General features: G+C 36.1%; 1 protein-coding gene across 1 annotated transcript in view; it reads left to right on the top strand.

The window, feature by feature from the left end:
- Positions 1-10,717, top strand: part of LOC129253151 (tigger transposable element-derived protein 2-like) — a 28,191-nt gene extending 17,474 nt beyond the window's left edge. The window contains exon 2 of the mRNA XM_054891422.1: positions 10,604-10,717. Within this exon, the coding sequence (XP_054747397.1) occupies positions 10,604-10,717 (114 nt within the window). The remainder of the gene's footprint in view (positions 1-10,603) is intronic.
- Positions 10,718-22,930: the final 12,213 nt, after the last annotated feature.

The following is a 22,930-nucleotide window of genomic DNA, read 5'->3' as shown; positions in this document are numbered from 1 at the left end:
TTAAATTTTTGGCTAAAAAAGGAAATACTCCGAAATAGTTTGTGTCACGAAATAGTCAAATGTCAATATATGAAATGATAAAAATTGAGTTCGATTGTTTCGGCATGCAAAATAGACTCCCGTCCAAATTATCCAACCGAGATTTATCCAACGATCAGGACCAAGAAGAAAGTTAAAAGTTTGGCTAGTGCTAATTAAAGATCTAAGTACTACAAAGAATTTAAAGATTTAAATTAAAGAATTTAATTGGATCAGGCAATAGAAGAACTATAGATTAGCAAATAATAAATCCAGTTTCGAAGAATGACTTAAAAGTTAACTGATTCGCAAATATTGACCGTACAGTCCGGACTTGACTCCCGACGACTTTTTGAATTTTGAAAATAAAATGAAAACGAAGCTGTGAAGATGAATATTTTTGAAAAACAGGCTTAGAAGTTGCATTCAGTAACTGATCCCTTGAGGAAATAACAACATCGCTCATTAAGGGTGGGGTATTCTCAGCACTACTGTAGCGCCTCACAGTGAAGAGTCTGCTCCAAGAACTTGAAAATTTGGAAATAAAAATAATTTCACACACCGATGGTATTATCATAGCAATATTGGGAAAGCACTCTCCGGCATTGTCTGATTTTCTGCAATAGGGAATACTATTCGAAACCGGATCGGATACTCTTTAAAAGGAGAGAAAGGCATCTATTCCTAAGCAGATATTTTTAGCAAGGAAAAACTTTAAATAACGAAAAAGGTTAAATATCTGGGTTCTTTGCTGAATAGGAAGTTAAGCTGGGGACTCGTAGTTGCAGATAGGGTGAGTAGAGCAATGGCGATATTGTACTCTTGTAGTAGGTGAATTAAAAAATACATAGCTTTATATAGAAATTAGATTCAATTAGGTTAGACTATGGTGGACTCATGGCTGTAGAGGCGCTCACTTAGACCTGGAATCCCATTGTGATACAACTTATTTGGACTCAAGTCTTCACTATAACTCCTATTGTGGTAAAATTACTTTGGCTGCGGACGTTGGTAGACATGAATTTACACGTCCCTCTCATTTCTATCGGTGCAATAGAATTCATTATAGATTAGCTTGTACATTCTCATTAGACAATATTGGGTGGTTGTATCTACTACTGCGCATGGACAGTCGGTCGAGATAGCTTGATCTATCACTTAGTTGCATTCATTCATTTTTAGCCCGACCTGACTAGTTACCTCAGAATGGAAACCGACCTGATCCAGTCCTTATATATATATATATATAATTGACGTTTACAGTCTTTGTGGGTATTTATCCAAGCTCCTCTTCCTTTTTGAGGTGTGCGGCTTAATATTTTCCGCAAATAAATGGTTTTTCAATTGGCGCGGGTCGATTTTGGCGCCCTGTGGCAGCCATTTTGTTTTGGTGACATCTGTCAAATCTTTTGTTTATTATTCAGTTGTTTATGCCAAATCATCATGGCAAGTTACACGATTGAACAGCACGTTCAAATGATAAAACTTTATTATCAAAATGATTGTTCATTAACGCAAACGTTGCGCACATTGCGCCCATTTTTCGGTAGACGTGGTGGCCCTTCCAATTTCTTATGGCCCATATTAAACCATATGGACCTGATGCCTGGGCACAGGCAGTATTCCTTGTTTCTTTTTTTCATTAATTGCTTGCGTTAGATTTTGCTATTTTTAGTGCAGTTGGAGTTAAAGGAAAAAAAATTATATAATCAACAAAACTTCTTTTGAACTCCACACTATTGTGGTTAAGATCTTTCTGGCGTATGCTGTGATTTTGGAAGTTTTAGAAGGATCTGCTTCATCTTTCCACTACATAGTCTCTTGCTTGCTCTCAGGCTCATAGCGATGAATCCACGTTTCATCTCTGATGTCATCCTATTGGCTAATATTCTTCACGCCGGACGCAAATATCCGTCGAATATTTCCTACAACTCTCATGTATTTTTGCAGAGCTGAAAGCATTTGAGATAACTACTTTGCATTCAGTTTTGCGAGGTTAAGATGGTCATGATGCCAATGGATAGTGTTCTCTGCAAATAATTAAAGCTTTATTCGGGCATTCTCCAGTACAAGTTTCTCAATTTCTTTCATATTTTCTTCTAAAGGATTTTCGAATAAGAGGTGTTATTTTGATTAAAGATCAATGGTTTCGCTGTTTGTGTGGCACGTAGCGCCGTCTTGTTTAAAATGTATCAATGATCAACGTTTGCCCAGATCAATACCACCCAATTCCGACCAAAAGAAATCATTAAACATCTCTCGATAACGCAATCCATTCACCGTAACTGTTGGTCCAGCTTCATTTTCGAAAAAGTAAGGTCCAATGACTCCGCCGGTTCATAAACCGCATCAAACAATCACACGTTGCGGATAGAGAGGCTTTCCAACAATACATCTTGGATTTTCTAAGCCTCAGATTCGACAATTTTGCTTGTTGAGGAAGCCACCGAGGTGGAAATGGGCCTCATCACTCAAGATGATTTTTCGATGGAATTCCGGATCATTTTTATGCATTTCAATGACCCAATCAGCAAAGACACGACGTTGTTGATGATCAGGCGGCTTGAGTTCTGGTGTTAACTGGACTTTATAAGTCTTAAGACCCAAATCTTTATGCAAAATACGGTGTAATGACGTTTGTGGAATGCCTAATTCCAAAGAACGACGAGGAATGAACAAACCTGGGTTTTCTTCAACACTTTCGGCTAGAACCGCAATATTTTTTGCTGTTCTTGCGCGACGTGCACGGGTTTTATTCTTTACATCACTAACTTGTCCCAACAACTCGAATTTTTTCACCAATTTGTGTATTGCGGTCTGACAAGGTGCTTCATGATGACCCAAAAATGTTCGAGGTTTACGAACCGCCTCTGCGAAATTTTCACCATTTTTATAGTAAATTTTAATAATTTCAAAGCGTTGTTTAAGCGCATATTGTTCCATTTTTATTAATGGCGTAGTTTCTTCTTGTCAAATATCAAAAAATGACAGCTTCAAAAATGACATCTACCGAAATAGCGGGCTATTCAAAATAACACCTGTTATTGGAAAACCCTTTATGTATATCCGCAGTAGCGGGGCTGCTTGAGTGAGAGTCGTCTTCAATGATCTGCCTGGTTCTTTTAAATTCACTTGACTAGTTTTGAATTGTAGATAATGAGAGTGGAAAATCCTGGTTAATAGCCACAATTTCTTCGAGTGTGAAGTTTTGCCTTTTTTCTTGTTTTACAAGGATTGTTTGAAAAGTCCGTGCAAAAATGGAAAATAACTTAATTGTTTGTGGTAAATTTTTCTTTACTTTTCGACATACTATTGTCTCTTTTTAGGCTTATACACTTCATTCAACGCTGTTCTAGTTTATTGGTCCCTTCCGAATAGTAGTATTTACCCCAATCTGAAAAATAGCCATAAATTTTCCATAAATTTTGCGTCTCAGCTCATAACTGCTGAGGCGTGACGTGGTGCGTTGTTGTGATGGGAAAGGCATATCACTCGACTTCCTCGATTGAAACGTATGCTAAACACAAAGCAATAGCCCGGTCTGATTAAAACTTGGTGTTTGTTCTTCTAACAGATGCTACTAACTAAACATAACCTCGCTAAACGCTGGCGACGCCATCGTTCTCCCTTTGCACGGGATTTTCAAATGACTCTCGAATAAGAAATTTAAGCATAATATGGTTTTCGATTTTCTGCAACATTGTCGCGTCAGTCATTACGAACTTCTTTCACCAAGTACTACTAGGTTAGGAATGACCGCAATTATATATTATTAATTTATTTTGCATTTATACCGTCCTGGAATGTAACTATTTACTGCATTAATAAAACTACCGACTTCATAAGTAAAGCATCCCGATACCGAGAATTCGTTGAATGCCTCTTGTATCACTCAACACAATCTTCTTATGCAAGAATGCGCTTTTATTTCTAGATCGGGTGACAAAATAAATTGAAAATTTTGAGGTCGTTTTTGCCGAATTTGTATTTTCTTCAGCTGTGACGTTCATCCTGAAAGGGAGCTAAATTTACTTGCAGGAATTATTTGAATGTACTCATTGTTTCAGTAAATTATATGCATTCCTTGCGTACCAAAAAAAAAAAGTATGTGAATCATTAAAAACTGTAAATCTAACCCTCTTTCGCCCCACAAAATTGTTCTGAAGTAAAGTTGCTGAGAATTCCAAGCGCACTGGCAAACATACAGGATTTCACCTTACAGCGGGAAACTTTTAATGAATTTTTCTGGTACTCGTATAATGCAACTACTCCTCTTCTTTCGCGCCCTGCCAAACAAATGTGTGTATTCACGCCCGATTGACGCCACGATTTGTGCAACAAATTAATTTGCCAAACTTAGCAGCAAATGAGCGCCGTTACCAGTAAAGTGATAGGGCCAACTGAAGTCGGAGTGTGAGTGTGTTGTGTGGCGTTTATTGGCGTGTGGCTAGTGGCAGGTGAAATTTAATTAAAAGGCTTCCCTGTAATATACATACATATGCATGTATGTAATCGGTGGCGTGGAGCGATGTGCGTACGACGAATTTTACTGAAAGTTCTGGGGAAACGCAATGAAGCCACAGTGAGGTAGATAGTGCTGACCACTTTGAGCGCCCGAGGGGCGTAGGGCGAAAGTTAAATTAATATGTAGTAATTTAGAGTGTGTGTGTGTGTGTGTGAGTGCGTGTTGCATGCGGCATTGATTTGCAAATCGACGGGAAAAAGATGTTAAATAACGAACTTGACAGCAACAACAACATAAACAGCCTTAACAACAACATCAACAGACACTAGCAAAATAACCACAACTCAGTGATTACAACAATTACAACACTAAAACGAAAATAACAAACGAAAGGAGAGCGCAAAATAATTACAACTACCACATTTTTTTTGCCTTTTTTGTCCAACCTCCCGCTATTGCTTTCCAAGTGCTATTCTCGCAATACAAATCAAATTACGCGCTTTTCGCGCGCTTTCTGCCATTTGCAGCGTAACGATTTTTGAAATTTGATTGAATTTGTATATTTGTTTTGCTCTTTTCTACATGCCAACATGCGGGCAGCGCTGAGTGGCATATCGGCAGAGCAGCTTTGGTCAACCGCAATCGCCACTGACCGAATGTTCGCTGCGGTGCAGTAAGTGCGTTGGTATGTGTTTTGGGAAATCCGCAAACAGAGAAAACAGCAACTATCGTCGAAAAAAACTTTCACTTTGCTGTACACCCTAACCATTTGTGGGAAATTTCCCCAAATTATTAGTATTTATGAAATTTGTGTTCTTTTTTCCTTTGGCTCAAATAGTAACACTTCGGCAATGGAGCGTGCGATTGCTTTGCTGTGCGCATAGAAATATGCACTAAGCGTTTAATTTTAATTAAAAACCACATATATAACATGCACAAACACATAAATGCACACACGCATACACACATGCATACATGCATACATCAGAACAGAAATATACAAGAATTTGATCACCAATCATAATGGAATCACGTTTACTCGCAAAATTTGGGCAACTTTGGTATGGTGAGTGTAATGAGTTGTTGTTTTTGGTTTTGGTTTCTTTTTCGGTTAGCAGCCAACGAATCGATAAACCAGAAAAATTACATTTCACCTCACTGCACAATGATATTAGCAATTTGCTGGCGTGGAATTGCGAATTCTATGCCATGTAATGCGTTTAGGTTGCGTATACGCCCAAGAGCGCGTGAAATTTGAATAATTGATGTTACGTATACGCCATAGTAGGTATCATTTGAGTGCAGTGATTGGAAAAATGAAACTTTAATAATTATAATGTTAGCTAAATTTATGTTTATGCTAATGCAAATTTTGTTGTTATTGTAACCACGTAAACATTCCCTGAAGCTGGAGTGGCAGTCCTTGACCAGATATAAATCCGGGTCATGCGTATGTTAGTCAGTGGTTTTTAGATGGTATTACATTTGAATATTTCGCGACTTGAATACTTTAAATATTATAATAAAAAGAGGAAAACACCTTAAAGCATTTTCGGTATCAAACAAATTCCAGTTGCTTGTAAATGTTTAAAACTTGAGACGTGTTTTTATAAGACCATTTCCGCATTACCTTGCATCTTTTTTTTCAAAGCTCGAAATTTTTAGCTCGTTACAGCGTGAATTATGTAGACCAGAATATGAACAAAGCACTTCTACTTACACAGAAATGTATTTATATCCCTTAAGAATGTTTAATTTATAAGCAGTGCTGAACCGAGGATTATTTTCCCAGGCAGCACAAAACTTAGATAGGGGGAGTGCACAAATATTGACCAGAGAAACCAAAATCTTGCAGTAAGGAAACTGAAATCCTGTTCTTGATCAGTAAGGAAACAAAAATCCTGTTTTTTGAGACAAAATGACGAGAAAATCCTGTTGCTTAAGACGAAATGACGACGAAAATAATGCTGTGGGAAATCAAAATGCTATTGCTTGGGACAAAATGACGGCAAAAAATAACAGTTTATTTCTTCAGCACTTTAAATTACGTTATACTTATTTTCACAGCAAATAAAACCTACTTAATTTCACAAATAACAAGTGCCGCTTAACCTTAAAATTTTGAACTCAAAAATGTCAAATACTGTTTTAATTTACATTATAAATGAATATTTGAGAGTTTTAATATTCGTTGTGAATGCCATTCCGGGATCCAACAAGCAGCTTCTCACCTGATAAGCATCGAGTCGAGTTAAGACACATCAATGTTTATTCATTACCATTTTATGGGATGACTTATTGAGTGTTATATAAGAAGAAATGGCTGCATACAGTGAGAAAATATAAGGAAAGGAGAAGAACAGATAGAAAAAGGGAGAATTAGGTTTGGATTAGAAGATGACGAGCAACGGTGGCTTATAACAATTTCATTAACCGCATCAAGTTGCTGATGAAATTCATCAAGTGTGTGATATTTAAACCCGCAATATTTGCAGGTGTAACAAAAAAGTAAGAACCCAAATGTCTGAATCTTAGCACGTCAAGAGCAGGGCAGTTAAGAAGAAGGTGCGTCCAGGCAGCTTCTGCAGAAACGACTTGAAACAATCGGAAGTTTTATCGCATGAATATCCAGCGGACAATACCCGGTATGAGTACTCACCAATTTCGAGAGCTGCAGCTTTATTACATTTAAAAGTTTCCGTGAGCGATCTGATGTGTGGTTGTTGTTGCTGAATGGTTGAGTATTTCTGTTGAAATTATCCTAATTAACGAATAGTGCTGATTTACTACCACACTTCTCGTGTGATAACTTTGTTATTGTTTGAAATTTTTTTGAGTCAGATCCATTTCTTGAGAACCAAGTATAGCAGCAAACTTTGAGATTTCAATAACTTGCTGTAAGAAAGGCTTACCACGTCCAAAAAGACATTCAAATTTGTGCACTGATCCAGCCCTCGCTGAGTTGACGGCATTGACTTGAATAGACCTCAGGTTCACAAGGAGACTCCAACCGACCCTCAAGGTCCCCTGTCTAGCCAGTTCATCAGCTCAGTAGTTTTGTTCTATGCCACTGTGATTGGAAGCCAAATTAGCTTAATATCGAGGTGTTAGGATGTTGTCGAGAAAGAATTCACAAATTTTACATCTCAGTTTCATGGGTATTAATTAGAATTTCTAGAGGGATTTTTTGTATACACTTTTATAGATTATAAAATTGTAGTATAAGAAAGTCTCAGTGGGATAATGCTGCAAAATCCATTTAATTTAAAATTGGATTTGTATGTTTCTTTATTTATTTGTTTCCTATTTAATTTTAATAATCTTTTCTAGCCTATTCCTCTACCAAAAATGATATAAACCTATTCGGTTTTGTTTTATGTATATAAAAAAATAAAAGGACCGTCACCAAAAAAAAACTGCCAAAAATATACCGCCAGCGTCAAAATAAAGTGTACACCAGATATTGTTAAGTTTTGACTATTTGTTTACTTATTTCATAATTTAAATTATTTGTTTATAAAAATATGGTTCGTACGAAACTAAAATTCATATAAACTAAGGTTTCAAACTTAACACAAAATTTATAAAAATTCTGCAAACGTTCGGCAAAATTTCACAATATTTACTAGGAATTTATAGAAAAATTTCAGTTACGCAGTTTTGTAGATTATTGAATTTTGGTATAATAAAGTGTAAGTTTTAAGTACATTGAAAATTATACTGCTTTTTGACAATTCTTTTAGGAAGTGCATTTTGCGCATTTTCTCTACCTTATACCGTCAGCAGAAAAAATTGACAAGAAATTATAAAATAAGCAAACAAATGGTCAAAACTTAACAATATCTGGTGTACACTTTATTTTGACGCTGACTGTGCAACCAAAATTCAATGAACTATAATCCTGCATATTTATTTTTTTTTCTTAGAAATTCTAATTATTTCGTTATGTACAATACCGTTGTAGTCCATAAAAACCGCGAGCGTCGCTTTCTCTTTTGACTAAAAACGACGTGGCTCTTCGTTCATTCGGAGCACTCCACTCATTTGCTTCATGCCTAAATTGCTTGTCGTACTCATAAATTCACGTTTCGTTTCCAGTAATGATCCGCTTGATAAATGTTGGGTTGGATTCAGCCTTTGAAATCATCTCTTTGGTGATGTCAATGCGATCCCTTTTTTGCATGAAATTCCAGTCTGTTGGGACCAACTTTGTACCGAAAAGGCGAAAAACATAAATCATTAACTATAATGTCCTGAAGGGATCTGCGAAGGATATGCGAGCTCTCTGATGGTTAATTTGCGTTCACTGATCAAGTTTTCATTCACTTTATTCATGTTTTCACCAGTTTTTGACGCTCTTAGAAATCGAGACAAATAGCTCTTGTGATATTACCGATCACTTGAATTAAAAATATAGGGAAGAAATCAAGTTGATTGCTGCTCAGCGATCTGCAGATTAGACAGAGTTCTCTATTTGTGATAATCGGGATACACTGAGGGCAATGGAACTGAAATGGAAAATCAAATGCCTATGAAAAAATATCATACTAATATATAGATATTGGCATATGCAAACCTACGTAGTTTCTTTAACCAAAAATTAATAAGGTAAGAAGAAGGAAATTTCCGCAGGTTTCCAGAATAACTACCAAATAAATCCTTAAAGACATTGAAGCACGAATAACACAAGAACATTTTTCGTTTTTATGTTATTCATTTTTGGCGTCCTCTAAATTAAATTCCTGACGCCTTTTAGCTTTTCCCCAGTCAAAGGTACAAAGAAATTAACATAATTTTGCCAGTATTAACCTGGGTAAAAATGGTTACATAATCAGATATTAATATCATCAGCATGCGCCAAGAATTGTACGGTCTTATAAAAAATTATGCCTGAGGGATTAAGTTCTGCGGCTCGCACGATCTTTTCCAGCATCAGGTTAAAGAAGTGACACCACAGCGAGTCACCCTGTCTGAAACCTCGTTTGGTATCAAACGGCTTGGAGAGGTCCTTACCAATTCTGACTGCGCTGCTGGGCGACCATATTAGTTTTGCGGGGATACCAAAGTCAGACATCGCGGCATACAAGTAACTGATTTCCGTACTGTCGAATGCAGCTTTGAACTCGACGAAAAGATGGTGTGTGTCGATTCTCCTTTCATGGGTCTTTCCCAAGATTTGGCGTATTGTGAATATTTGGTCGATGGTAGACTTTCCAGGTCTAAAGCCACACTGGTAAGATCCAATCAGTTGGTTGACGGTGGGCTCCAGCCTTTCACATTTACTACTACTTACTTACTATTTATTGTAAAGCAACCTACACTCATATAAGCAGTATTTTGAAAATACGTTGCTGCTTTTACGAAGAGTTCAAGCAACACTTCTTAATGTGCCATTCCCAAATGCAGAGGGGAGGGCGCAACAAATCAGCTGCTGCATAACAATTGAGCTTTTGTGCCATTTGTGTTGAAGCGATCATCTTATTATCGATATATTATGAGCAAGTTTCTGATAAATGCAGCAGAGCATATTGTTCCAAGGCGTTGGTACGACTGCTTTTCGTGTTGTTATTGTTGGTGCAAACTTTTTAGCATTCATAGACAACCACAAATCTAAGTCAATGCCGGCCAAATGCCACAAAAACCAGCACCAGCACAATTTTTTGTTTTTTTTTTGTTTTTGCCCTACAACAATGCACAACGAATTTGTTTACTGCAGTCTACAAACCACTCACTCGCACACACATACCAGCTAAGCGTAATTGAAAGTACGCGTAAATGCACAAGCACACTTACACACGCACACACATGCCTTCAAACAACAATGAAATTAAAATCACAATGAAAAGCGGTTGCAGAAAGTTCGCGCGACTTTGCATTTCTGGCCTTTTTGCTTGACTTGTCAGCCAAGTTAGTTGAATGGTACTGCGGCAGGCAACTGCTTTTTTAGGTTGCCCTTTTGGCCACATTTGGCTGCACTTGTGGCCACTTTCAATTCTGCTTCACTCATTCTCTCATATCTTTAGTTGCCGTTTGTTTTTGTGCATGCTTTTTTTTGGGTTTTTGTTGTTTTTGTGTTGTTGCCAACAACAAGTGCCAACACAAATAATATTACTCCAAAAGGTTTCTCAAGTCAAGTCGAAGTTGGAGAAGGCAATGGTCGCTGGTAGTCGATTGGAACAGCAGCTGGGCGTTGGCTTTATTGGCTTCAGCGGACGTTTCCGTTTCCGTTCTTAATTATTCATTGCACTGCCAGAAAGTTTTCTAAGCCACTGCCAAATGGGCAAGCATACACACGCACATACTCCAATATACTCACACTCACAAATATATTTAAGCGGGCAATAGCTCTCAGACAATACCACAGACACACCCACATCGCCAGATAGCAATTGAAAAGAGGCGTAGCGCTAAGTGCAAGAACAAGTGAGAAGTTTTGAACATCTCCTCAATGTCTCCAGCTTTTCTGCCTTCGCCTTCTCCTTCGCATCTCTGTTTGTTTCAGCACAGCACTAGCCGCTTGTCTTACATCTACTTTTCGTCTGCGTTTTTCCTTTTTCTTTTTTGCCTGCTGCTCTGCTCTGCTCTGCCTTTGCTGCCCGAACTTTGAATGAAATTTATTGCCCTGCGCGTCAGCAGCCGCCCCATTTGTTTGCTGATGCGTTGCATGCAACGCGTATGCCTGGCTCTTGTTGCTTTTTTTCTCCCATTTTTTATCTCTTTGATTGGCGCTTTTCTATTTTTCTCTTTCACTTTGCAGCCAAGACAATGCAATCAGTCGGTTGTTGGTTTTTATGCGGTAAGACGTTATGCGATTTGTCTAATTCATGTTTTTTTTTTCAATTCATTCTTTCTTTAGAGAATAAAGTTAGAATGCCTTTGCACATTAGTGCACCTTTGAGAGTTTCTAACAAATTAAAAATTAAGTTAATTTTTATTGAAGTGCCCACATGCTTAAGTTCTTCTGCGTGCAATGGGAAAATGCACGTGTTGCGTGTAGCGATGGCGTATACGCAACATTTGTGTATTTAAGTTTACTTTTTTTATTTAATTTTCGACAATCAGAAAAATTAAAAAATTCTTGTACATGAAACTAAAAACAAAAAACACCAGTCTAACGGTTTGACGCGATAGAAGTGAAACCTTCCGTAAAACAAACTGAGAGAGAATAAGACGGAAGCAGCATTAGGAGCAAGATAATTATAGGTCCATTATAATATTGCTTTAAAGTCCATATTTTATTTTCTTCATTTTATTATTATTCATCCTCAATGTTCTCAATTTCAACAAATGATACGAGTGGCTTATGATAGCTAAAATATGATACAAATGCTTTGGTTTCGATGTTGTCAACATGTCTTTGAAATACCGCGTCAATGGTTGTTTTTGATCGTGTTGTCGATTCAGTGCGATTGTTGCACATTTTTAAATTGAATGTTGTATTGAGAACGTCAATTAAAGGAACCACTGTGTCCAATGCAAAAGTTACGTTAAAATCGCCACTTAAAATCATTGGAACTTTATTGTAATCTTTTCTAAGTATCCGCGATACTTCTGGTGTATACTTTATTAAATTTTCGTGAATGAATTCCGTGATGCTTTTTATTGATTTTTTTTTCTGTCGATATTCACGACACTTTTCTGCATTATTTTTCGGCATAATTGCGGTAAATATTTAAAAATGAAAATATTTACGAATATAAAAATACACACGCGGTTGCTATTATGAGCGTCCCCAGCAAAACCTGCGTGACCGAAACTCTAACACAATTACATTTTTTTGAATGTTACAAACACATATGCACGCAGGTTTTGCTGGGGCGTGACCGAAACTCTAAGACAATTACACATATGCATTCGTATTTGTTTGAAATTCGACTTTTTTTTTGGTTCTCCGTCACCTTTGGAAAATGCGTAAACAGTAAGCAAACTTTATTCATATATTTCTCCTCATTTTTGCATCAGTAAAATTAAACAAACGTCGTAGCCGAATGGGTTGGTGCGTGACTACTATTCAGAATTCACAGAGAGAACGTCAGTTCGAATCTCGGTGAAAACACCAAAATTAAGGAAAACTATTTTTCTAATAGCGCTCACCCCTCAGCAGGCAATGGCAAAACATCGAGTGTATTTCTGCCATGAAAAAAAGCTCCTCATAAACATATCATAAAATAAAATAAAATAACTGTATAAAAAAAATTGTTTTCTTGTGATTCGAACCAAGGATTTTGGATCGGAAGCTCACATTGCTAGTCGCTCGGCTACCGCGCCATGCTGTCGGCGCTGGCCTAAAAGTTATTTAGTTCGTCGCTACGTGTATATGTAATATTCGTAGCCAAGAGTGTCGCTTTTTTCGTTTCACTTTTTCTCAAATCACTCCCAACGATTCTAAAGAAATTTTCACTTCAAAATAAATTTATAATTTTTGCAAATGGTGTCGTACGTCAATCATATTTGAGACTTGTAAACCAGACAGCTGCAAAATACAAGCAGACAGAAACAAAGATTTGCTTAGCTCAAAATAATACTTTTTTTGTATTTAATACAAAAGTTATTCAAAAAAAAATTGGATGATTAATTTTGCGCCTCTTTTCTATACCTTAAACACAGTCCAACGGCTTTTTAAGAAGGGGAATACCGCCAATTCAGGATGAAATTCCTGGACACATATCGTAGAACCGCTATGTCTGTTTGCATTCTTAAGTAAAATATTGTTTGATGATCATATTGAATTTGAATTTTTTTGCATGATAGCTTTTAGAAAAGTGGGGAAAAAGGGTTAAAATCCATATTGTACGTAAAATTTGCTTTTTGAATCGGCTAAAAAAACAAAAAACTAATCAATATTTTTTCACACTTTTTTTTTATGAATGAAAAATAATATCGTTCAAATGACTGCCATGACTGGCTTTACAGTAGGCCATTCGATCAACCCAATTTTTAAATACATTTTCGATTGTTTGGGCTCCAATTTCATGAATGGTAACTTCGATTTCGTGTTTTAAAGCATCAATCGTCTCTGGATGGTTTGCATAGCATTTGTGCTTAACGGCTCCCCACAAAAAATAGTCCAACGGGCTAAAATCACAGCTGTGAGGCGGCCAATTGATACCGAAAATTAAAAACGGTAGCCAAAAGTTCGAGTGTAACTTTGGCAGTGTGACAAGTTGCACCGTCCTGTTGAAACCAAATGTCGTCCATGTCATCCTCTGCAATTTTTGGAAACAGCTCGTTGAGCATGTCACGGTAACGCTCGCCATTTACTGTAACCGCGGCTCCTCGCTCATTTTCGAAAAAAATGGCCCGATGATGCCGCCAGACCAAAAACCGCACCGAACAGTGACTCATTGTGGATGCATTTGCTTCTCTACAGTAACGTGTGGATTTTCTGTGCCCCAAGTCCGACAATTTTGCTTATTTGACGTAGCCACCGATATGAAAATCAGAAAAGAAGAAGAAGACTCACCACATTTAAAATAGGTTTCAAATATTTCCCTATTTTGTTCAAGCGTATAACGTCCCATTTCGTAAATGTAAAACCTTTAAGTAAATTATGAACACATTTGACATGTCAAAAGCAAACGCTATATGGCCCACCCTGTAGTTTATGTGCATATAGAAAAATGTCGCGAGAAATAATTTTGTAAAATATTATAACTAATAATACGATTTCCGAACTTGCCGCGTGAAAAGATCGATTTGGTCATATGTTGTGTGGCATGGCGCACCATCCTGCTCAAACTAAAGACCGTCCGGCCCACGCCTTCAATTTTCCCGCACAAAAAATTGTTTCTCGTGCCTCTGTAAAATTACTGCAGTCTGGAATCGCATTAATGCCGCCAACAAAATGTATTATGCCCACATTAACTCGTTCAAGTCCGGCTCTTGTCTAAAACTACAAAGCTAACTTTCTATGGCCCTTATTTGACAAATCTTAACGTATGGATGTGAGGTATGGATTCTTAAAGCAGTTGACTGCACGCTGAGTGCTAGAATGGACGAAAAAATGTTTATAAAAATTTTTGGCCCAATAAGAATGAATGATGGGAGCCATAGAATTTGGTACAAACGATCACACTCAGAACGAGACAAGAAAGCCAATGGGCGTAAATGCGAAAGGCAGACCGAGAAACCGAAGGATAGAGGTTGTGAAAAACATTTTGAAGAATTTGAGAATGCGTACCTATGAAGCAAACGCTAAAAATCGACCGGTTTGAGGTGGCACTATGAAGGATGGTTTAAGCCCCGACATTTTAATGCTTTGAAAAAGAAGAAGTAGCCATTTGAAAAATGATTTAAGAAGATGATCTGCCTTGTCGACGATCACGCACAGGTTTTCCCATTCCCAGATGCAGTAGTTTTGCCTGTTCACATAACTGCCGAAATGAAAGTGAACTACTTCCGAAAAGGTGATTTTGACATCATTTTAATAAATGCGCTGTTTGGAACACACAACCTTTACTTTGGAAATAAGCTCGGAACGTTATAAAACGTTGTTTTAGCATTCATTTTGTTCCGCGGAGATATGACACTGACTATCTACTAAGATTGCCGGTAGTAAGCAGCTTGCACTGTCAAAATACAATAATATACCATCTTGATCAATAAGTTCCGGGATTATATGCAGAAAATTCAAAATATGAGTTTACTCTTCAACAGTGATATTATCGCCTTCAAAGGCAACACACTTATGCCAGCGTTTGATCCAGCTCTCAAAACATTTCTGAAACTCCTTTTTCGGTATGGCCATTAAATCCTCTTACATTTGTCTATAACATTTTGCGCCTCTGCAACACTACATATGATGAGTAATAATACTATATTTTTATAGAATAGTTTTCTAGTTTTTAATATACCCTTCATATAAAGTTTTTACTTACGAGCTTTGCTTGATTTCTTTTCAGTGAGTATAAAATTTATCTGACTCGAAAAATTAAATTAATTCATTAAAACTTACTTTCGATAATTTATGATTTTCGACGCGTATAATCGAGAAAGGAATGCATTCATCAACTTACTTTGACTTTTGGCGTTGAAGTATCACACTTAGCCATGGAGAAACGCTGATAAAACGAATCCGAATGGGAACGGCCATAGATTCTTGCAGGGTGAATTTCGTGTAAGCCAATAAAAGATAGTTCGTGTGCCAGAAACAATGGACGCTATGAGTTAATTGGTAAAGCATAATCATCATGTGACATATTGCAAGATAGAGACATCCTTCTTATTTGTGGGACCAGCGTACATTCCATATTGCATGAGTATTTAGCCGTCAAGAAGATTTGTTATCGTTGATACTGCAAAATTTGGCAATTGCCCAAAAAGGAACTCGGTTCAATTGATGAGAAGAAATGTTGAAGAAATTCAGTCGCGGTGGTTCAAAGCTCATCAGAGACATCGTAGAAGGTGATGAAGCTTCGATATATGCATATGAGTCGGAAACGAAACAGCAACTCACAATGTGGGGGATGAGATGAGTTTACTGCATCTAGATTTGTTAGTAAAGGAAGCACCTCAATGCAAATGATCGCCTGTCGCCTGTTTTTTTACAAAATCTGGCCATGTCGCAACTGAACCACCAGAAAACTATGAAAAAGTGAATTTTTAGTGGTACAAAACCATTTTTTTTTTTTGTTTTTTGCCACAAGGAGAATCAAGGAAAATGCACCACTGAAACGAATCATTCTTCGTCAGTGCAATGCGAGCTCCCACGTATCGGCTGACAGAAGAGCATTCTAGAGCACTCAAAATATCAAATTAAGGGGTTAGAGGTAATCAGAACTTTCATAAAATTGCATTTTTTGCATTTTCTTAAAGTATAATATCTTATAAATATTGTGTGAGAATTTGAAGTAAATCCGACAAATACTTTTTGAGTTATTCAACAATTAATAAAGGGCACTCGGGCGCTCGGGCACTCCGGAGCTGATAGCAGAAACTTTAAATGCGTTTTTCTCAAAACTATGTTTTTTGAACTGGTCATCATTGAAACTTAAAAACCGCTTGGTAGATTTCAATAAAGTTAAACTGCTTTTAGAAAAACATAAAAAACTCGTACCTGATCGAAAGATTTGTTTTTTCAAAAATTTCGATTTTTTTTAACTATTAATTGTCTGTTCTTTCTAGAAAATCTGAAAAATATTTCCTGAGGCCGCCGTATTGTTAGTTTAAAAAAACTCGAAGCTTCGATCAAGCACAAAATTATTTATAAGTAAAACTAATTTCTCTTGTCCGACTGATTTTAGATGAATCTCCAAGGACTTGTGATGATCACCGCAAGGGACTTCTGGAGAAACGGGATCCACACAAACAGCGATAACTTTTACAATTATTAATTTCATTTCTGAAATTTTGCTCAAATCAGGCCGGAAAATGATTTATTAATTCTATGTTTTTATTTTTGTAAAATAAAGCGATTCACTAGTAAAAAAATATTTTTATTAATATTTTTTCGGGCCTCTGACTACCCCTAACTCCTGAATGGGTCATCTGCTTTACAGGCCTAATTTAGTACCTAACGATTTCTTTTTGCTCCCGAACATACGAAATAAAATGAGAGGCCAACGTTTTTCAATGTCTGAATAAGCTATTGAAGCCTTTAAGCAGCTCATTTTGGAGTTATCCACTTCTGAGTGGCCTTCAAGTTCAAGAATATGCTGAAGTGTATGCATTTCTAAGGAAAAAATTTTGAAAAACAATAAAGCCATTTTCACTATTATTTCACTGTGCTTTCATTACTTTTACAAATGTAAAAGGTAACCATCGTCTGCCGTGTAACTACTTTTCTAAAAATTTAATCGAACTATGAATTGTGTTTAGCTAATTCATCTTATTAAAGCAGCCCCTAAATTGTTCTTATTTACAATACAATTCGCAGTACAATCTTTATATATATACGAGTATATATATTTTTTTACTTTACTATTTTTAAATGCAAAAGATTCTTATTTCATTACGCAAAAGCCTTAAAAAAACAGTCTTCCCTTATTCTATTGAAATTTAAATGCTCATTTACAGCAGTTGTTCACTGTTGTTGATACACTGGGGAATATTTCCATGACGCACTTCGAATATAAAATAAACCAAATGCAAATAAAAAAAATTCACTACAGCTGTAAGTGCATTGCGACCATTAAAAAACTTCTGATATAAGCAACTACCGCTCAGGCAGTGCCTTAAGGCCAAAGGTGTGCCCATTCAAAAAGGTAAAATAAGTTTTTAAAATAAGTTTTAAACCATAAACTAACAGCAGTGAAAGCTGAACCCAAAGTTTTTATTGATTAAAATTATTATTAAATCGAGCGAATGAGTTCGTATGACACCAGCAACAGTTTTCCTGTGAGACAGAAAATAATAACAGGAAATGTGAGCGCTCTTGCTGTGACTAGGGATTTACGATACCTACTTACACATACACACATACATTTCCGCTTGCGCTTTCTCTCACTCAGTTCTCCAATTTGTATCAGCACCACGATTAATTACAACATTGAGTACGCGCATAGTTGGAGCAGCGATTGGAGCGAATACTTTTTATTACGATTTTGCGAAAAGTTCACTTACGAACGCTAATTGAGCCAGCGACTGCTGCCATTGCTGCCATTCTTATGGTTGGCTGTCAAGCTGTAATTTCCTGCTTGCAATGCCACCACCATTTACATTTCTGTCACAACCGCTCTGTCATTTATCGAATCGAATTGAATTAAGTCGTGCTGAGTTAATTTCAAAAGACATTAAACTTGTATGTTGTTCAATGTAAGTGCGCTGGTTATGCAGCAGTGGAACGCTGGAAAGCTACAAATAGTTGGCTGTCGGCAAAAGGGTTATAAATATATGAATGTATATGCGTACGTGTGAATTTACTATAGTCGCGGAGAAAAATTGCTAAAGTCATTACAAATATTTACACGACTTAAAAGTTTTATTGACTGCATATCTCTCGTGAGTAAAAAGAGCAAATGTGGTTTTACGCCTGTTGATATGCAGCAATTCTTCTGCAAATGACATTAACCTATGCAGATAATTCCTGGCATTGATGAAATAAATAGGAATTGTGTCTATAATTACAGCGACTTAAGCTTAACAATTTTATGTGCACTATTTTTTCGTTTCTCTTTATTCACTATTTCGATTTAATTGCCTTCTTTGAGGTATTGTGAATGGGATTGTCACAGTTTATTCAATAAATTCATCAGCAGGCACGAATATTAAGCGCTTTGGTATACAAAACTATGATATATCGGCTTCGAAAACCTATTATTGTTTTGAGTAATTAAATTTAAAGTAAAAATTAAAATTAAAATTTAAAGTAAAATTAGATTTCCAAAAAGGCCAAAGTCACTTCAGTTGATGGTGGGAATTCCAGTAAGTGTTTTACTTATTTTACTTTAACACGATAGTGCAACCACTGCTTTTTTCAAACCACATCTTAAATCCATATTTTTCGAAGATTGTGCTTGTGAAGATTTCTTTTGAAGGTGATATGTTAAATCCAAAGAAATGGGCGTGGCAGTTTTAGGACCACAATTGAGCAACTTTCTTTTTGTTAGAGAAGCCGAGTCAGAACTAGGCGTGTCAGTTTAACTAGTGTGAGCAAACTAAAACTGTACAGCGGAAATCAAATGGTTCGTATTTTATTTACAGATCAACGATATAAAGGCTTTAATTACATAACCGATGGCCTAAAAATTCCAGAGCCTAACACATAGATGTCACTAGTTTTATGGCGTTCACCACTTTTTCAGTTAGTACTAACCTTAAAAAGACAGCTGTTAATATTTTCTGACGTTCTATTCATTAGTTCGTGAGTTATTGTGCTAAGAGTGGCGCCACTTTGGTTGTATTCAAAAAGAATTTCGTAATTAATTTGACACTGCTTCTTAATGGGAAAAAATTCCTTTTAAGCAAAACAAAGCTTGAAAAGTGCTGCTCCACTTCATCAAAAACAACAATAAAACGATGATTTGCGGACTTTAAATGGTGCACAACGCCGTGGCGTTCACAAAATCATTTTGTATGATCGAAAATTGAAGTTGCGTGAGTTAGCTTACATCGTAAAAATATCGAAAGAAGAATGTTGGTTTTATATTGCATAAGCATTTGACTATGAGAAAGCTCTGTTCAAAGTTGGTGCCGCGTTTGCTCACTGTTGACCAAAAATAAGAACGTGTTGATGATTCTGAGCAGCGGCAAAACTACATGAATTTAACTTAGAATTGTGGGATGTGGGAGCATCCACCGCACTCGCTAAATTTGGCGCCTAGCGATTATTGGCTGTTTGCAGACCTAAAAAAAATTATCGCCGGTAAGAAATTTCGCTCGAATGAAGAGGTTATTGCTGAAACTGAGGCCTATTTTGAGGCAAAAGGTAAATCGTTCGAAAAAAGTGATATTGAAATGTCAGAGCGGCGCTGGAGTGATTGCGTTGTCCTTGGTGGAAATTACGTTGATGAATAAAACTAATCTTGAACAACAAAAAACATGTTTTCTTTGGTAGACACGGGACTTTTCAGGCCATGTGCTAGTGAACGGAAGATTTTTGAGTACGCTCTATTACACTGCAGCACAAAGTGAAACTTTTTGGAAATGAACTCTGGTAGAGGTGACAAAAAAAAGTACATATGCTTACATGGGCGATTTGGAAGCTTACAAAAGAATTTGTTTTTAGATATGGTAAGATGGCAAAGGAAGCTATGTAATCACTACATTTTAGAGAAATGATATCTTTGGCAACTCTGGTGAAAAAATAACGCTACACACTTTAGCGTCCTAACTCCTTAATAGATAGGATTTCTTGTTCCTTTTGCAGGAAAGGGTAACAAAAACTTCTAACAACGGTATGTCATGGGTTAAAATTCACCATAAAGTATTTTCCATAAAATTCTACTATAAGTCTCTTAAGGGGGGAGCCTGGTTTATGAGGTCTAAAAATTGCATCTCTTTGGGATTTTTTTTTTTTTGAAGGAAAAAATTAATTTAGCACTGCAAAGTTTTTTCTATCTTTTAATGAACATTTAGAAAGTATAAAAAAATTTTTTACTGCTTAAAATAAGTTGAAAAAAATGTTTAACATAGAAATTAGTAGAGCGCTGCAACGCTGGAGTTTCCAACTGGCGTACAAGATACAGCTCGTAATTATTATCTAAAGCAAAAAATTCAAATGGACTTCTAATTATCATGATTTTTTATTCTAGATGAACTTAGAAAACTGAGAGAAATTCCAAAATTTTAACTTTTTGGAGGTTTTAAAGAAAAAAATACCTTTCTATAAAAAAAAAATTCACTTCAACTTGGTATAAAAGTCTTGAAAAAATTTTTTTTTATCTATTTTCTTAGTTCAAATAGAACAGAATTTAATACTGAAGGGAACAAGCTATGATTCATTTCAAAAGGGTCATTAGTTTTTTTATTCATGTACGCCAATTCAAAGAAATCATAAAAATGAAAAGTCGAGAAAAGAAGATAAAGTTTGTACTATAGCTGTCCGGTCACAGCGTCACTACCTAACGCTCGCCTACCTTTGGCTTTGTATCTACGAAAATATTGAGAATTAGGATCTGTAACTTTGTGTGAATATTCTGAAATATATTAGGAATCGCTTAAAAAGAAGAAAAAATTGATGTTTTTGACCTTATAAACCAGGCTCCCCCCTTAAGGGGTCACAGTGGTCTAAAGTTTTCAAAAAAAGAAATTTGCTTTAATATATCGAAAATATGGGCTTTTAAGGACATATTACCAAATTTTTGGAAGGATATTCCCAGTATTGTCGATTCTACAACCGTTTTAGCAGGTGTAGTCAGACTCATCACCTAGCCACTCTCAAAACTAAAAACTCAATCATCACAAAACTACTTTTTTCGGCCTGGTGTCATCAAAAAAAAACTATTCAACCGAATCACCTGATATTTTAATACATTGTTCCCAACACCATTTTCTTTTCCTTGTTCACACCACTCGGGAGCATAAGGTCCCGACAAGACGCAGTCTTGCGTTGATTCCGTTAATCTTTCTTGCTTTCTGTAGGGTGTGTGATTAGCCTGCCACTTATATGTCAAATAAGTTAAATAAAAAGCCAAAAAAATTTAAATATCGTTTGTAATATATTTTATTGTAAAAAAAATTCCTGAAAATACCCTAAATTTTCGAGCTCTAGACTACCTGGACCCCTTAATCCACTGAAGCTCAAAATGAAACTTCAAAAGCAAAATAAGGCAAAACGCAAAATGTTTGAGGGCTAATTTCATTGGTGCGTATTGAAAAGATTGGTTTCGTTCAAATTTCTGAATATGTGTACTACTGTACTATTTGCAGAATAAGGGGGTTTGGTAGTTTAATTAAACGAAATAACAGTTTACAACAAAAGCATTTTATCTTAACATTTTCGGAGTAAAATAGGTTTTAATTTACAACTAAATATGAGAGAAGAGGTTTTTTTTAGTAATCACTTTTCTTACAACATTATAAAATAATTGGCAAACAAACTTTTCTTGTCAACTCTAAAAACAAATGTGACATAGAAACAAAACGAAAATAGTTGACCTTAATCAAGTATTTGAGAAAAAATTCTATGCCCCTTTCTTAGACCTTTACAGATAGATCACGTCACCTATCGCCCTCGTTACACCGATGAATGCCTAACTGAGCTAAACGACTTCCAAATAGCTGACTACATCAACCTTCAGCGGTTTCAGTTGGGTGGATCATTCTGAGAATCGACACAAAAGAAATTGAGAAAAAGATCTAGTAATTTAGTAAGCTTATGGGCCTTATAAATAGGGTAGCCCAAGAAAGCCTGGATTGATACAGTTAATGACATTCAAGATCCTTTGACTGAAAAACTGGAGGATGTCTGCAACGTTCCGAGATTCTTGGTCGAAGTACAACCCGGATTGTCACGCCAACAATGATGATAATGATGACGATAGGTATAGACACATATATATAAATAATATAGATATAAACATATATCTACAGAGACTCAAACCCACGATGGAAAGCATTTTAAAGAATTTGTTGAAAATAAGCAAAGAGTCGAAATCAAATTGTAGTTCTGTTCTATATTCATACAACTAAGTATCTTTATTTGTTCCAATGTCAATTGCAATTAATCTGTTTTCATTAAACATTTTTTGTTTTCGTTTCATTATTAACATGTTTTAGAATATTGAGAGCATTTATTTTTGGTTTTTTTTTTTTGCCTCCTTTATTAATTACACCTATCGTATGACACTAAGTAATTCTTTCTACAGAGAGAATTTAATTGAAAAGTTTTAAGAATCAATACAATGTGGCAACCCTATTTTGAACGAAAATAAGTATACATTTGTTTTCAAAAAAATTAAATATGTTATATAAATATATTTTGCCCTATGACTGTCGGTTAGTTCACATGAGATGAAACTCTTGTTATTTTCGAGGAGGTAAAGATTACCTAGAACTGAACTGGCTTCA

The sequence above is a fragment of the Anastrepha obliqua genome, chromosome 1 (assembly GCF_027943255.1).
Source record: "Anastrepha obliqua isolate idAnaObli1 chromosome 1, idAnaObli1_1.0, whole genome shotgun sequence".
Lineage (NCBI taxonomy): Eukaryota > Metazoa > Arthropoda > Insecta > Diptera > Tephritidae > Anastrepha > Anastrepha obliqua.
Note: the sequence above shows the minus strand (reverse complement) of the source record. Positions and strands in the feature narration are given on the sequence as shown.